General features: G+C 46.2%; 1 protein-coding gene across 2 annotated transcripts in view; it reads left to right on the forward strand.

Moving 5' to 3' along the window:
• The first annotated feature begins 1,828 nt into the window (after positions 1–1,828).
• JAG2 (jagged canonical Notch ligand 2) overlaps positions 1,829–16,212 on the forward strand; it is a 69,025-nt gene continuing 54,641 nt past the window's right edge. Inside the window, exons 1-2 of one of the 2 annotated variants that reach the window (XM_053981241.1) lie at positions 1,829–2,173; positions 2,457–2,780. In XM_053981241.1, the coding sequence (XP_053837216.1) occupies positions 1,829–2,173; positions 2,457–2,780 (669 nt within the window). The remainder of the gene's footprint in view (positions 2,174–2,456; positions 2,781–16,212) is intronic. The other variant, XM_053981242.1, reaches the window with a different exon arrangement.

Below are 16,212 nucleotides of genomic sequence, written 5' to 3' on the forward strand. Positions count from 1 at the left end.
TTTGAGCTCCAGAGGGATGAGAGGGAAAGTAAGGGATGCTTCCTAGAGAGCAAGTAAGGTGAACCAGGACAGCAGAGGGGTAGGCTCGGGACAGTGGGGAAGATAGGAAACTGGAGCAGATTGTGGCAAGTGGGAGACGTAGTGGGGAAGGAGAAGCAGGTCTGTAGGTGGGGAAGCAGGAAAGCAAGGGGAGCAGGGCGGACAAGAGGATTTTGGAGAGCGGCTAGCCAGCTGGCATACACATAGCAGCTGCTGCTGTGTCAGCCTAGGAGAGTAGCTGCAGCTGCACGCTGGCCATGAATAGCAGAGGAGCAGCGTGCCGGCTGGCTGCTGGAGGGACGGGGGCAGCGGGGCGCTGAAAAGGCAGGGGGAGGCTCTCTGAAAGCTTTTCTGCACAGGGGAACTTGACAGCCCTTTGATTTCCGAGCTGTTTGTTCTCCAATTGTCCACTCCAGTGGATGATCAGTAAGAAAGAGTTAAACGGGGAGAGGGGGGAGGGAGAGAAACAGTAGGAAAACTTAGGTCCTAAATGCAGATCTAGGCTTTGATACTGTATCCATAGCATGCAGTTGTCTGTATATATAGCTTTCATAGCTGTCAGCGGAGATCAAAATCACAGAGTGCTTAAACTAAAGGAGAAATCTCCGTGCAGTTACCCTCATATTTGCTTGAGCCACCACTGGAGGAGGACATGATCCACCACTTGGCCATCTGTTCCGTGTGCCGCACATGTCACTCTACAAGCCCTCCTGTGTGAGCTCCTACGGGGCTGTGGGTTCACACACCCTTTGTGCCTCCCCGCGAGGGTGGGTGCGCACACCCCACGCACTACACCACAGCCATGTGTGGTCCTACACAGCTGTGGGTGCGTGCACCCCACACTCTCTGGGGCCGTGGGTGTCCCCAGCCTCAGTGTTCCTCTGGAACTACGGGTGTATCCACCCCACACACTCCTCCACAGCTGTGGCTACACACACCATGCATGTTCTTTCACTAGCACAGATGATCCCATACTCTGTCCTCCTCCATGGCTATATCTGCACATACCATGCACCTATACATGACTGGAGGCACAGCCAGCCATTGCCGTCATCCCTGACTGAGCGTACATTGTTCCTCCACAGCTGTAGGTGATCCCCCCTGAGCACTCCTCCACAGCTGTAGGTGATCCCCCCTGAGCACTCCTCCACAGCTGTAGGTGATCCCCTCTGAGCACTCCTCCACAGCTGTAGGTGATCTCCCTAAGCACTCCTCCACAGCTGTAGGTGATCCCCTCTGAGCACTCCTCCACAGCTGTAGGTGATCTCTGCTTGAGCACTCCTTTAGAGCTGTCGGTGATCCCACCCTGAGCACTCCCGCACAGCTGTAGGCGATTCCTCCCCAAACACTCCTGCACAGGAGTGCCAATTCCTGTATTATTGAGGTACTCCCACCCCAAGCATTCACTGGCTGCGTGTGCCCTTCCGTGCCTATCTGCACACTCCCTGGGCAGCTCCACACGAGCCTGGGCGCACACATCGCCTGCTCCCTCACAAGCAGAGGTGCACCCACCCCACGCCCTCCTCCTCCACGGCGGCACACATCCCATAGCTATTCCTCCAATACCGTAGGCTGGGTGTCCAGCCCACACCCACCGACACCCACGGGTGCCCCGCATCTCTCATCCCCCTCCAGCACCTGGCGGACCCCGCTGCGGTCAGTGCAGGGCGGAGCGAGAGCCGCCCGCCGCCCTTTAAGAGCCGCGGCGGGAGCGGCGCTGGCCCCACCCGCCGGCCGCGGGGCCGGGCCGTCCCCCTCATTAATATGAAGGCAGCGGCCGCGGCGGCGAATGGGTAATGAAGCTGTCACTCCGGCACCTACTTGTTGGGTGTCCGCGGAGCCGAGGCGCACAGAGGGCGAGCGGAGCCCGCGGGAGGGGAGCGGCGGCGGAGCGCTCCGGGCGGCCCCGCCGGCAGCCCATGCCCTGCGCCCCCCGGCGCGCTGCGGGCGGCTCCCCCACCGCCCATGCCGCGAGCGGCCGCCGGTCCGTGGCCGGTGGGCTCGGCGGGCTCCTCTGAGGCGGCGGCGCGGAGCAGCAGCGGGAGCAGGAGGCATGCGGGGCGCCGGCTGGCCGAGCCGGGTCCCCCGCGCCGCCGCGCTCGGCCTGGCGCTGCTCCTCGCCTCCTGCGTGCAGGTAGGGACGGGGCGCGGGGGGCTGCGCTCCGGCCGCGGGGCGCCGCGGCTGCCTTCTCCCTGCTCCCTTTGCACCTTGCTATTTTCTTATTTATATTTTTGCCTATAGTGCTATGTACGTGTGTATATATATGTGTACGCATATGGATATTGCCGCGGCGGGGTTAAACCTGCAGCCGCTCAAAGTTGTCTTGGGGAGACGGGGACCCGCAGCACCGCGCTGCTGGTGCTGCCCCCGGCCGCGGTAGTAACGAGGTTGTCTCCCCTTCGGTTTTTATTTTTAGGTGTCCCGGTCCACGGGCTATTTCGAGCTGCAGCTTAACTCGGTGCGGAATGTAAACGGCGAGTTGTTCAATGGGGAATGCTGCGATGGCATGAAAAGCCCCGAGAACCTGGACTGCTCCCGGGACGAGTGCGACACTTACGTGAAAGTCTGCCTCAAGGAATATCAGGCCAAGATCACCCCGGTCGGACCCTGCAACTACGGATTCGGATCTACCCCCGTTCTCGGTGGAAATATTTTCTATTTAAACAGCAACAAATACTCCCACCAAGGCAGAACTCCCGAGACGGGCAGGATTGTTATTCCCTTCCAGTTCGCGTGGCCGGTAGGTTTTTAATCGCGCTCTCCTTATCAGCCTTTTTTTATGTGGCGTTCCCCCCGCGTCCGCTCCCGTCGGTGCCGCTCCCGCTCCCCCGTTATTGAGCGGGGCCAGCTGCCGGGGCGCTGCCTTGGGCGCGGCCGCCGCTTCCCGGGGCTGCGGGGCACGGCCGGCGGCGCGGGGAGCGGGGGCGGCTGCGCGGCGGGGGCTACCGCGGGCGGTGGGTGCTGCGGGAGCTCCGGGCTGGCTGCGGGAGGAGCCGCGGCCGGTGGTGGCGGGGCTGCGAGAGGCTGAAGGCAGGAAAATCGCAAAAACGAGGAGACGCCCCCCCCCCCCCCCCCACCCTTCCCCCGGTCCCCGCCCGCGCAGCGGAGCCCGACGGCGCGGCCGCGGTCCGGCGGGGCTCGGCGCGGCGCTGCCCCGGCAGGGGGCGCTGGCGGCGGGCGCAGCGCGCGGGCCGGGGCGCGTGCCGGGGCGGGGGCGGGGCGCGCGCCGGGGGGGGGGGGGTCCCAGCACCTGCGCGGGGCGGGGCCCCCGCACCTGGGCCGGGCCCGCGGCCCCGGCACCGCCCGCGCTGCGCCCGCCGCCACCGAGCCCCACGGGCCCGCCGCCACCGAGCCCCGCACGCCGCCTGCGTGCCTGCTGCGTCCGCCTGTGTGGGACCCCGCGGCCGCCCCCGCCGTGCCCGGCCTTCCGCTCCGCGGCTCGGGCTTTCAGCGTTTCGCCCCCGCAGCGCGCTGTTGCCTCAGTCCCCGCCACCTTGCGCGCCGCACGCAGAGCGGTGCGGGCTGGAAGGGACCTTGGAGACCGTCTCGTTCCAACCCCGCTGCCGTGCGCAGGGACGGGTTCCGCTAGCCCGGGTTGCTGAAAGCCCCCCATGCAAGCCTGGCTTTGAACGCTCCCAGGGATGGGGCATCAGCGGGGGCTGCAGGCCAGTGCTCGTCCTTGTCCTTGGAGCCCGGCTGCATCCCTCTGCTTTTGGAGCTGCTGGGTGCGGAGAGTGCCCGGCGCTGGGGAGCGGCGGCAGGGAGGGAGGGAAGGCTGGGCTCCCTGCCCGGCTGCAGGCAGGTAGGATCCTGCAGGGAGTTTCACAGCTGTTGCCCTCAGCCCTTCCAAGTGGGCCACGGGGTGGAAGCTGGCAAGTTGCGAGGTGCTGAGGAATGGGGATGGTGCAGTGCCCCAGCTCGGTGGGGAGATGCGTATCGGAAGCCTCGGTACCTGCGGATTGCATTTGGCACCTGGTGACTAACAGATGAAATGGCCCCTGCTGACCTCTCAGACCGTAGCTCATGGGTTCTCAGTTACTTGGAGAATGCCTGCTAGGAATGGTTAGGGACAAAAATGCTTCATTTGCATTTCACGCTAAAGGAAGCCAGTCTACATAAATCATTTCACTTTCTGTGCTACCAGGGACCCTCCATGCTCTGATGCTCATGCCTTGCAAATTTAGGACTGACTGAGTTTGCTGCAGTTAAATGTTTAAAAATAAAAAAGGTACAACTGATAAGTTTTTCCATGTAGAGGCACTTAAGTTCTGGTTGCCAGGTTGGGGTGTTTTAATGGCCTTTGTTGGTCCTGTGCCCTCTTGAACTTGGAAATGTTCCTGTTAATGGGTATAGTCGATACCATAAAGCCAGGGTATTTAGAACTGTGTTCTTAAGTTATAAGATCAAAGAGAAAATTCAGATTCTTGCTCCTCTTTATTGGCAGTTTAATACAGACTTGATGAAATCGTAAACTCTTCAGTAGGAGATTTCAGTAACGTTAGCACCTCAAACTTTGTATGTTATCTGCATGAGGAAGTAAAGGTAATTTAACTCATGCTTTTATTTTGCCAGTTTCTAGTATTGCTACTTGAAACACAAGGAGAGTTTGGTAATCCTTGCACTGCAGGTCCCTAAGCCCAGCCTTCTTTGAATTTTTCTCTGTTGGAATAAGCACATTCTTACCTTGCAGCTGCCGGATATTGTTCTGTGCTCACCCAGTCCTAAGTAAGGCCTGTTTGACCTGCCTCTTGCAGGTGAATTAATGCAGAGTCTCCAGCCCACACTGCCCTGTCTGCTGCTGTTTCTTATACCTTTGGCTGCAGCATTTTGAGGGAATTGAAATACTCAGTGTATTTATTTTTTTCCACCATTTTTTCCCTGCAGCTGTTGCAAAGAGGGCTGTAATTTATTTAAACAGTGCCACTGCAGTCTAGTGGGTGGTTAGCTCATTTTTGGATGGTTTGCTGAATACTCTCCCAGCCCACCCTGGGTGCTAAAAATAAGTTGTGGAGTAGTTTTACTTACAGCAGCCTGTGGCTACACCTATGGAACGAAGTCCCTCCTGTATGTTGTAGTTAGATCTTGAACTCTGTTCAGTTTGTTGATGGGGAACACAGCATCTTTGTCAGAGCTGTGTAGACTTTGCAAGGAGAGGCTTAATTGTAGTGCCAGTTTATCACAAGGGGTTTTTGAAGTAGATTGAATTCCTGGGTTATGTTTCAACTCCCTGGGGTAATTTCAAAATTATTCTCAAATAATATTCTTTCTCTATTCAAGTTTCTAAATGAGAAACAACATTGTGGGCATAGTCTTTTCCTATGACTTTTATTTTTGCTGTACAACAGTAATGAAGTTACTGTTTCCTTTATATGATGGGAAGGAGCAAGAGTAAAGAGCATTGGAAATGTGTCCTTCAGTGATGAAACAAATTTGCTTTGGTGTTGGTAGTAAGCAAAGGATTTATTTCAGTAGTTCTAGCTTGAATTTTTTAAGCTCCGTGCTAACGAAAACCAGCATGAGTATCATGCAGAGTTCTTGGTGAACCTCACCTGAATGGTAACTCCCTCACTTAGGCCCTAATGCAGTAATGTATAAATTGCTCGGGGTAGGTGGGAGCTTCTTGAAGTCTATGTGATACTACAGTGTCCCAAGCTAGCAGTAGCTGTAAAGCAAATTCTTGAAAAGTGACTTGTTTTGTTTTACTGATTTTCCTTTTTAATTTTATGAGGTAAAATTTTTCAGTTTGGACAGCTGTCTCTTCTGTAAAGCTGCAGTACCAGAGTTCAGTGACTTCCAGTGTTTGAAACAGTGTCAGTTATCTAGCTTATTCCTATTTCCTGTCCCTTTTTTTATATATCATTAGTCTGATCTCTGATTTGCAAGAGGGAGCTTGGGATACTGCCAGAAAGTTTTTAAAATTGCTACCTTGGGATACATCATCCACAGAAATCTGGCAGTGGGAGAGGCTGAGGAACAGCTAGAACAATACAGCTGTCTTCTTCACCCACCTACCTCACATTTTTTTCTTTGCCTCCTGCTGTAAAACTTGAAGCTTAATGTTTGTTTGAGATTGTTAACAAACAAATGATGCAATTAAAATTTATGTGCAACTTTAAAACAAAACAAAGAAGAGAGAAGAATTCAAGTAGCTTTGAAGTTGATTCTGATCAGTTATAGTTTAGGCTTGTTAGTCTTGAGTTTTTTTTTTTTTTTCCCTAGCACAGAGCTGTTTGTTCAGACACTGAAGCTTCACAAATACCTGGCACATTAAAATTTATCAGTAGCCATTGGCAGACTCTTAGATTTGGGGTTAATTGAAGGTTGCTTCTGAAAATGGTGTTTTAAAGTTTGTTGTTCCGTGGGATGGGTTAGGTGGAACCATTTCTTGTACTCCTTTGCAAGATGGCATGAAATGGAGTTGTGTGTGGTTTTTCCCTCCACCCTGTTCTTTCCCTCAGGGAATTCAGAGTTTTTCCTGTACCGTAAATGTTGGTATGGCATCCATTACTTCAGTTAATTAGTCATATAGAGGAATTGTTCTGACTAGTTGTGGATGCTGAAATCATGTATTACAGTATGCATCATTGGCTCCTCTCAGCCCCTCTGTTTTTGAGATCCTGCTGTGACTGACAGGACACCCATGGGTACTGGGTACTCTGAACTCCCCAGGTGAACTTCAGTGTTCAGGGTCTTGGAGTTAAGCAGAAATAAGCATTTTCACCTCTCCTTTTCCTTAGTGCTTAGCTAGGACTCTGTAGCCAATCTGAAGAATAGGTGGTAGAGGTTCAGGCAGCCCTTGCAAATTGCTTCAATAATAGTTGCTATGATTAGGCAACTAATTGATTTTTTTTTTTTTTTAGGCACTATCTTAGTGTTTTTTTTGCTATTTAGAGGGTGATTCTAGCACCTCTCTGTAACCTTCTGAAGTAATGTTAACTCTCAGGTAGATAAAAAATGTCAATAATTTTAATGTCCAGGCTGTGTGTGAGTTTCATATGCATGCAGTCCATGTGTGGATCTCATCCAAATACCTGGAGGGGTTCAGTCTTGATCTAAAACATACACAGGAGTGTGAGCCATCAAATATGTAAAGCTATTGAGAGGATAGCTTGGCTGCAGCAGTAAATGTTAAATTTCTTAGAAAGCAACCTATCCCCTTCCCTGCCAAAACCTGAGCAGGAATACTTGACCTTGCAGCTTTTATTGCTTAATGGGTACAGCATTCTGCCTGGCACTTTCGCATGTTGTCTGGTTAACTGGAGGACTCTGCATCAAGTTCTCCCAGTGCTTTTAATTTGAGAGATGAAGGTGGTTAGGGCCCTGGAAGACAGATTCTAGCCTTCAAGCTCATTATCTGGGATCCTTGGTGCCTCTAGGGAACTAGATAGCCTGGCTGTAGGAAATGCTATTGTCTATTTTTGTTTGGCTGGTAGACCCACAGTTGGTCTACCTCCTGTCTCAACACAGCCATCACTGCTCTCTGATCAGGATCTCGAGGCTTTGTAATGAAAATATCCTGGATTAGATTACTCTCTGCTCCCTGATAGAGTAAACATGCATCCTGTCATCTTGGATGACAACCCATGGGGACAGATATGCTTAAATTAGGCAGGTTAAAGTTAGGCCATTTAGCACTGGGAAAAGAGCTTGTGCATGGCTGTACCAGAGGAACAGTAGGTATGTTTTTTCTTGTGAAAAAGATTACAATCAGGGGAGACACACAGCAAGCTTTACCTGTAATTAGTTGTTCTTTTCTCCATTGAAACTTCTTCTTAAGGAAAGTGCTTTCAAAAGCACAGTTCCAAGCAAGACCTGAGGGCAGGGAATAAGAAGTGAGAGCAAGACCTTATGCCAAAATGTAAAATTTACCTGGTTGTGATGGGCTGTGATGTACATGCATTGCACCTTGTTAGCTCAGGAAATCAACATGGAAAAAATAATCTAGTTGATAGCTGTATATTGATGATCTACATAAATGTTTAATGTCTTATTTACCAGTAGCCTTTTTTCCCCTGGTGGAAGGCTTTGCTGACTCTACTTAACTTTCCCTCCCCAAACTTAGTGCATGCTTGCTACCTCTGCCTGGTGGCCTTGTCAGCAGACTTTGGGCCTCCTGCATAGCTGCCACACCAAAATATTTCATATTTTGCCAAAACACTTGCAGTCCTTGTGCTCATAAGGCCTTCCCCTGCTTGTTGCAAATCATGAACAAATACACTGTGAATCAGAAGACATGGATCCATGTTTCCTCACTTTTGGGGAGGTAGATAATGGAATTTATATGCTTTTACCAGCTCAGTACTGCATTTGCCTTGAAGCCTTTTTGATCAGAAATGAAAGGTTGAGGAAATGGTTTATTATAAAAATTATATCCCTTTGCTCTCAAGTGACACAAATGCAAAAGGTAGTTTTCAGGCTTTGTTTTGCTCTTTCGTAAAAGAAGATAACGGAATGATGTTTTAGAGAGTGACTTCAGCAATGCTGGGAAGTGACAACTCCAGTTGATTTCAATAGCAGCTGCAGGTGTCACCTCTAAAAAAGAACCAAGGCCTTAATGGTGACCACTTCAGAACCACTCTTTGAAAAAGAGATTTATTATTGGCATGCTGTGTGTGCCAGCAACTATTTGCAGCTTGCCCAGAATAGAAAGTCTAAAGACTTAAGTTTCATGTAACTATAGGAAATCTGTCTTCTAATTTTAAGCAGAAGTGCTCTTTGCACTCTTAATCTTTCATGCATTCATGTCACTAAATCTAGAATTTCTTATGTCTTTGAAATAAATATGCCTCAAAGGACAGCATTCTGCTAACTATTTAAACTTTATACCTTGAAGTTCTAGGGATTTTTTGAATGTCACAGAGATGGTCAGATAGTAAAGAACACTTCTATTTATACTCCTTGAAAGTTTCCTTAAATAAACATGTGCTTATTTATTGGAAACACTGAGGCTGAAGTCAAAACTTGCAGACGAAGTCCCTCACCTCCCAGCCACTGACAATGTGCTTGTACACCTCTTGTCAGCTTTCTAATCTTTATTCCAGAAGGTGCTCCAGCCAGCCTATCTGTGAAATGCTACACTCCTAGCCACACAGCTGGTGTGGGCATTAAGTCTTTGACTGAAAATGGAATAGGTATTAAAGTAGTTAGGATTACTCTTACACGAGAGGATGTGAGGTAGAAGCAGAGCATGTTTGATTCACTGCAGTGCAGTAGAGGCTTTGTAGCACTGTCTCTGGGCTGTTTAAAGATGTTCCAAATGCTGTTTTCCCAATTAAAAAACGTCTGCATAGGAAAAGTGTGCTGAAGACATGACCACTTGTAGCTTTAATCTTTAAACAATCAGGTTTATCTTGAATGTAGTTGGGGTGAAATTGTAATTGGTTTGTGTTGTATCAGACTTGTGATATTTGGCCTAATTAGACTGTGTCCCCACTGTATTTTAGGTGGCTTGAGTGATCCTGTGAGGCTCAAGTGTGAGTGTAGATGTTGAGGAGCTTTGTGTGGCAGAAGCTGCCTGCTGTGTTTGAGGCTACTGCTTGTATTTCTTGTGCAAATGCAGCTTGCTTTGGGAACTATTGCAGGTTCACTGTTTTTCAGTACAAAAGCTGCAAAAAATTAAGCTTTTGTCAAACAATTAATAATGTGGAACTACTACATTTTCTGGATTTAGAAAATGCCAGAAATAGTCTCATTAATTTTTAGTATATTTGTTAATATGTTTTTTTGTCAGAAAGCTTTTCTTGTATGAAAGGAGATTTGAGACAGATATGCAAGGTAAATCATGATTTTGTTTCTTAACTTTGAAAATTACTTTTGTCCCCTGTGGGCCAGTGGCTGCTCTGTTGAGCAATGCTGTCGAGTCACTTCATGTAGGTGAGATGAGTGGAATTCATCTTTTTTTGTGTAGTCTGACTCCTTTGCTTGTTTTTCCTCTAGGTGTTGCTTTGTGTTGGCTCTGAAATACATGCTATGAGTGTACTTTAAAAACTACCCTAAGCCCATAAAGCAGCTATGATCACATTGTATACTTAGTCATCTGCAGGAGCTTTAGGTTACTGTGTGCCAGAAAGCTTCCCTCCCTGCTCTTCTGAAAACAGGGCCAGTGTTTTGTCAACTCTGTGTGGATCCTGCTTGTGTTGCCTGCTCTGTTTCAGAGCTGCTCAACCTGAAGAGGAGACATCATCAGAAAGTGACCCTGCCTTTTCTGCCAGCACACCCATTTGCTTTCCCTTGTTCCTCTCCAGTTCTAGCTGCAGTAATTCTCTGATCTGGAAAGAGCTTGGGAGCATCAGTTGGGAAGGAGAGAGGCTGCTTCAAGGAGGAGTAAGGGTATACTGGCAATGCTTCTGACTCCTTGATGCTTATCCAGTTGCTTACCTGAAGGAGAGTTGCTGCTGTTCCTTGGCAGTAATTCCACCATTCCCTCCCTCTCCTGCACTGTGATAAACCTCTGATGGGCTTTTTGCTAGAAATCTGCTCTGGCTTTGGTTAGTGGGTGTCTAAAACGGGTCAATCCCCGGTCAGGGATGACTGCTGGCAGTCGTGTGCTGTATCCATTCAGTGCTTTGGAGCTGTTCAGCTCTCACAGGAGCAGGAGGTGGAGGTGTAGCCTGCCCCTGCTCTCAGGGCTGGGCATGAACCAGTGTAGGTAGGTGAGAGCATCTCTGCCTGTTCATGTTAGACACCACTCACCTTCTGCCTCCTGTGGGGTGGTGGGGCCCCCTGAGAGCTGCTCCTTCCCTCCCCTCTGTGTGTCCCTCTGGGGAGGAATCTGTAGGGAGGGACAGAGCTGAGGAGAGCGGTGTGATGGCTCTGGTGTAGATCACCTCGAGTCAGGGAGGGGTGGCCATCCCTGATGTAACCAGTCTTTTGGTGCCTTTGCTTACTGAACAGGAAAAAATACTCTATATAAATGATTGAGTGCTGTCTTCAGCAGTGCCCATTGATACTGCAGACAAGCAGCGATGCTAGACTAGGACTGAACAGATGAGTTGATTTTTTTGATTACTCCAGTGCTTTTGCTTTTTTTCTTTTGTCTGTTCTGATGGCCAGACTCTGCTCAAAGATAGTTAATTTTAGAAGTCCAATGTGTGCAATGTAGTAGACACATTTCAGCATCACCAAAGATTGAAATACCATTCAGTTCTGAGAGAAATGCTTGCTATTTACCTGAAATGTCTCTACCACTGCTTTTGCTATAAACAATTTTTCTTGCAATTTGGGGAATTATTTACAGTTATAAAATGTTGTTTAAGAGTTGAGCTATACCTTCTGCTCATTTGTTAAACCATTCCCAAGGGTTTTCTTCATAGTTGTAGCTAGCCTTTAATTTGTATATAAAGGAGAAAAATTAAATATGCATTTTATTATTACTGTTTCAGTTGCTGAAAAAAGTTTGAAAAGCATATTTAACATGAGCATCTTCTGATTACAAGAACTCTGAGCTGAATCATGTAGTAAGCCTGGATTTTATCTGTGGTTGCAATGACTGTTTGCTCCTCAATAGAAAGCTGCATTAGATGGAAGGGACAAGGCATTTCAAGGCTAAATGACAATCTTAGTCTTACTTGATTAGCGCTTGCAGAGGTTGCTAAGAAACAGCCTAATAGTCCTTGAGTAACCAATTATATGCCTCTAGGACAGATGCACAGGTGCTCATTCTATGAAGTTTTTTTGGTTGGGTTTATTTTTTTAAATCTGAGATAAGGCTGGAGTATTAGTACACAAACTGCAATCTGTTTACATCCTGCTTTGGGCTTGAAAGTCCTTATTATATTTATCTTGCTCCCAGCAGGATGTGTTCTGGTGGGCTTTGTTTAGTATATCACAATTTGATTATTATAACATTTAAATTATTGTTGCAGTGCCTCTTCTAGTTCCACATAGTCCACTGTGTCTCTAGTCTTTCCAGTACTTTCTAGTACTGTGAACATACCATCTTAAGTTATTTTAAGCATATAACATTCAAACTGGATAAATTTTACATTTTCAGACTCTTAGTGAATCTTAATAATGATGCAGTATCCTGTGGTAGGTAGAAAAAGATACTTACCCCTTCACATGAGAGAACTTGGAGAGAATTGTTGTGTGAGCTAAGAGTTAACTAAAGCATCAAATAGGGTTATTTCCTTTTTTCTTGCTTTTTCCTGAATATGTATGATTCTGTTTATAGCATTGCAAAGTTCAACAGTCTACTTTGTAAAGACAGAATCTACACTTTTAGTGTAATAGGTCCTGGATTCCAGCTGGAGAGCATAAGATCTAATTAGGGAACTTGTTCATACTTGGAAGACTTGATTGACATATGCTTTAAGCAGTAAGTTGAGAAATATTTAAATAGCTTAATTATTGATCTTCAGTTAATCTTCTGAAGTAGAAGTTTTTTAGGGTGTGCAATTTTTGGTACTATTTAGTGCTCTTCCTACTGACTGAGGACAATTTTAACAGCACTTGTCTGGTAACCTGTGCTACTGCTTAATAGTTTTAGTTACTGTTACTTTTTTTTTTTTTCTTTTTTTTCTTTTTAATGATGGTGATTTTGATAGTTCTGACATGATGGCAATGACATGATTTTCCTTGTATCACAACATGGAATTTCTACTGTCACTGGCTACATGTAATCAGCAAAGTCTAAAAGTCAGACCATGCTTACTTAGACTGTTAAGGGCAGGTATATCCACGTGTTGCCCCTCAGTAGTGACTGGTTTTTGCACACCACAATGACCTGATAGCACCTCTGGGTGGTTATAAACTGTTGTTTAAATCGTATGTTTATATATAGGCCCAGAATATTTTAGTGTTGTGTTTGGCTGTTACCTTTGTAGAACAGTGTTTTTCCATGATTCAGCCACATGTATTGGTGCTTTCTCCTATCAGAAAGTGAGGAAGGGAAGGAAGTAGGGAAAATGAAGTGTTTGGACTTGCACAGACGTGTAAGGTGTTGGCTGTCAGATATTTGGTGCTCCTGCAGTGCCTTCTGATGTTTGCTGTTCAGTTGTGATAACTTCAGGGCTGTGGGGAGACTACCAAGCTTTAAACCACATAACTCTTGTTCTGGAAGAGGTGAAGGTAAAGTGGTTGGCCAAACCCAGCTGGTGGCAATTCTTCAGAGGTTAATTTCCAAAATGCAGATTCCCTTTATCTAACACTCTGTGTCCTGGACTTGGACTGAGGGCTGTCAGAATGTTAATTGTCACAGGGCTCAGGCAGAAGTACAAGCTGTTGCATATCACCAGAGCTTCTCAAGGTGCTCATATCTACTCCCAGATCACTGCAAATGTAAGGTAAACAAAATAAGCTTTGACTGACAGGAAAGATAGAAGATAGTCTTGGCTTGTGGCAGCTTGCTATCAGTGATAATTTGTTTGTCCCTAAGCCATTAGGATGGATTTTAAAGATTTGGTACTCTGTGAACCTTCAGCTTGCCAAGGAATCTGGAGAAAGTTGGAACAGCAGGGAGTCAGTGGCAAATGAAGTGCTGAAACTGTAAAGTAGTCACTGGGACATATTTTTGATTTATGGCTCCAGCTTTGGACTTACAAAATTACTGTGGCTTTTTTTAATGTTGGCCTACTTTCCATGGCTTTGTTGTGTTCTCCATTGATACTCATGCTTATGAGGAAAGCTCTAACACTGTAACCCACCAGAGTAGTAACTAGGGGTCAGCAATGAAATAAATTTGAAGACTTGCTGACATAATCTCCCTTTCATAGCTTCTAGATCCATGGCAGTGGGAGGAGAAGGGGAAAAATAGAGAAGCATTATGAATTTACATGCTTAGAGTAAAATTGCAGGGCATATGCTTACTTTCAAAGGCTGCTTCATGTACTTTGCTACTGTTGTTACAAAATTTTCCTTCCAAAGGTGTGTCCATTTGCAGTTTTTGTCTGATTTGTAATAACATAAAGCTGTATCAGATCCCCTCCAGTTTACATGAATCTGAAAGAGATGATTGGATATTGGTGTTCTGATGCTGCTTTGTTGGGATTGATCATGTCTTGGTTGTTGTATATTCAAATAGCTTGGAATAGTGGGCTACACATGCTATTTTATGCTGTGTTCCTTTGCTGCTGTAAGCAATTAATTTTTAATAGTAATTAAATCCAGTGTAGTGGTTGGTGCTGCAAATGTGATAAAGATTTACTGTAGCCACAAAGAGAGTCGGTCCTGCTGCTGGGATATGATCAAGGCATTTTTTTCAGGGATGTGTTTATAAACTTAGTTTTTTCACAGCTAAACTTTGGCTCTCCCATGTCTATTTAACTGTGTGCATAATCCCTGTTTAATCCTTTATTCAATTTCCTTGTGTGTGTTGATCTACATGAAAGAACTTGCACCCACTCTTAGAGTGGTGATTCTTATTTTTCTGCTCAACTTACTCCTGTAAATTTACAGAGAACTAAAGTAAGGTGTTTTATTTCTGTTTGCTTCCCTGACAGCCTCTTTAGCATGTGCAGAAGTTGAAAACTGAGCTGCTGGGGGCTGAAATGAAGGACAGCTTAGGTGTGTGTTATCCCTTTCTTTTGGATTAATGACACTTCTGTTACTAGCCATGAGCAGTTCTACACTCTGAGAAGTCTCTTGTGGAAATGTGAAGTTCAAATTGATTGAAACTGTTGTGTGACTCAATGTAGCAATAAAACAGAGACAAACAGAAACACAGTATTTGTGTTTCTTATTGCTGAGAAGGCCTGTGGTGATACCTGTACTCAGAACCAAAGCCATGGGACGAAAAGAATGGGTTTTGTTTAGAGTTGCATGAGGGTTTGAGCCATCAGCTGCTGCCATCGCTGTGGGCCAGTGGAGTCTTTGCTTCGTGTCCCCTTTCAGCTGCGGCTGCCCAAGGAACTCTAGAGGTGACTCAGTTGGGTAGGACTGATGAGGGAATTGAAGAGGATTTAGAAAAACAGTGCCACAATCTCTGCTCCCTTAGGAACAGTGGTTGAGTGTGGGCCTCTCCTCTTCCAAAGGCAATCTAAAGCTCATTAGCTGGAACTGTGGGCATTTGCTTTTTCAAAAACAAAGGGAAAGATTGCAGTGCTATCAACAGCTAACATTATGTAAAAGGGTTAAGATTAAAATGCTACTCTATATTCCTGAGGTCTTTGCATACATAGATCTTGGGGGCATATCTGGTTTTTTATATATTTGCTTACCTTCTTAGTATGCATATTTCCAATACAAAAGAGAGTGCATGCAGGTGTTCTGTGTTTAGAACAATAATTAAAGTATGTAATTACATAGTTAGTTTAATTCCCTCTTGACTTCAAGTTGAAATTATAATGATGCATGGCTTCAAGTGCCCAGAGGACACTAATATCCATGCCACATGGAGTGCAGAGGGGAGGGGAAGAGCAGTATTAATTACTAGTTCATCTTTGAATTCTAAATATTAGCATAAAACAAGTCTTGCACTGACCGTTAATGGATCTTCATCGTTATTGCATACACTTCAAAAGAGACAATCTAGCTACACTTTCATTAATGCAACAAGAAAGTGTGTGTATAATGGGCTTAATTTATCTTGGACTTCTTCCAAAGCTTTAGGAAAAGAGTAGGACGTGGATACTTGGTTAATATCAAGTTTGTCTGAAACAGTTCAAAGGTGGTAGCAAGGCTGAAGGCTTCTGCTTAAATCTAATAGAGTGATGTTCAGATGGTCCCCAAGTGTCTGCCTGGTACTGTACTTGCACGTTTATCTAAAAGTCTTTTTTTCCTCTGTTCCCTAATTTCATCAATGCTTTCTTCTGTTCTTTGCTATTGGATTAACTGGGTGGATTTCTGGAAACTCTAGAAACTGCCAGCTCCAGCTGTGGTGGAAAGGACTGAAGCTCATTAGCTGTGAAGTCATGAAAGTATCTTAAGATGTAGCTGGATTATTTCCTGTAACATAATGATTGGGGGAAATGTGTGTTGACACTTAATCCTATGATCCTCTATCTAAACCAGTGGATTCTGATTTTTTGGGGTTTTTTTTTTGGTCTTTTTTTTTTGTTTTTTTTTTTTTTTTTTTGTCCACTAAAGCTGGATACTAGCAAAGAAACATCTACTGGAATTACTACTCTGATATTGTATATAATTTTTTATTTAATTTCATTTCTAATATCAACAATGAACACCTTGTGTTCTCCCTGAATAGGATGGAAGGCTGTTATTTAAGGTTCAAGTGTGTT

Source organism: Vidua macroura, chromosome 6 (genome assembly GCF_024509145.1).
Source record: "Vidua macroura isolate BioBank_ID:100142 chromosome 6, ASM2450914v1, whole genome shotgun sequence".
Lineage (NCBI taxonomy): Eukaryota > Metazoa > Chordata > Aves > Passeriformes > Viduidae > Vidua > Vidua macroura.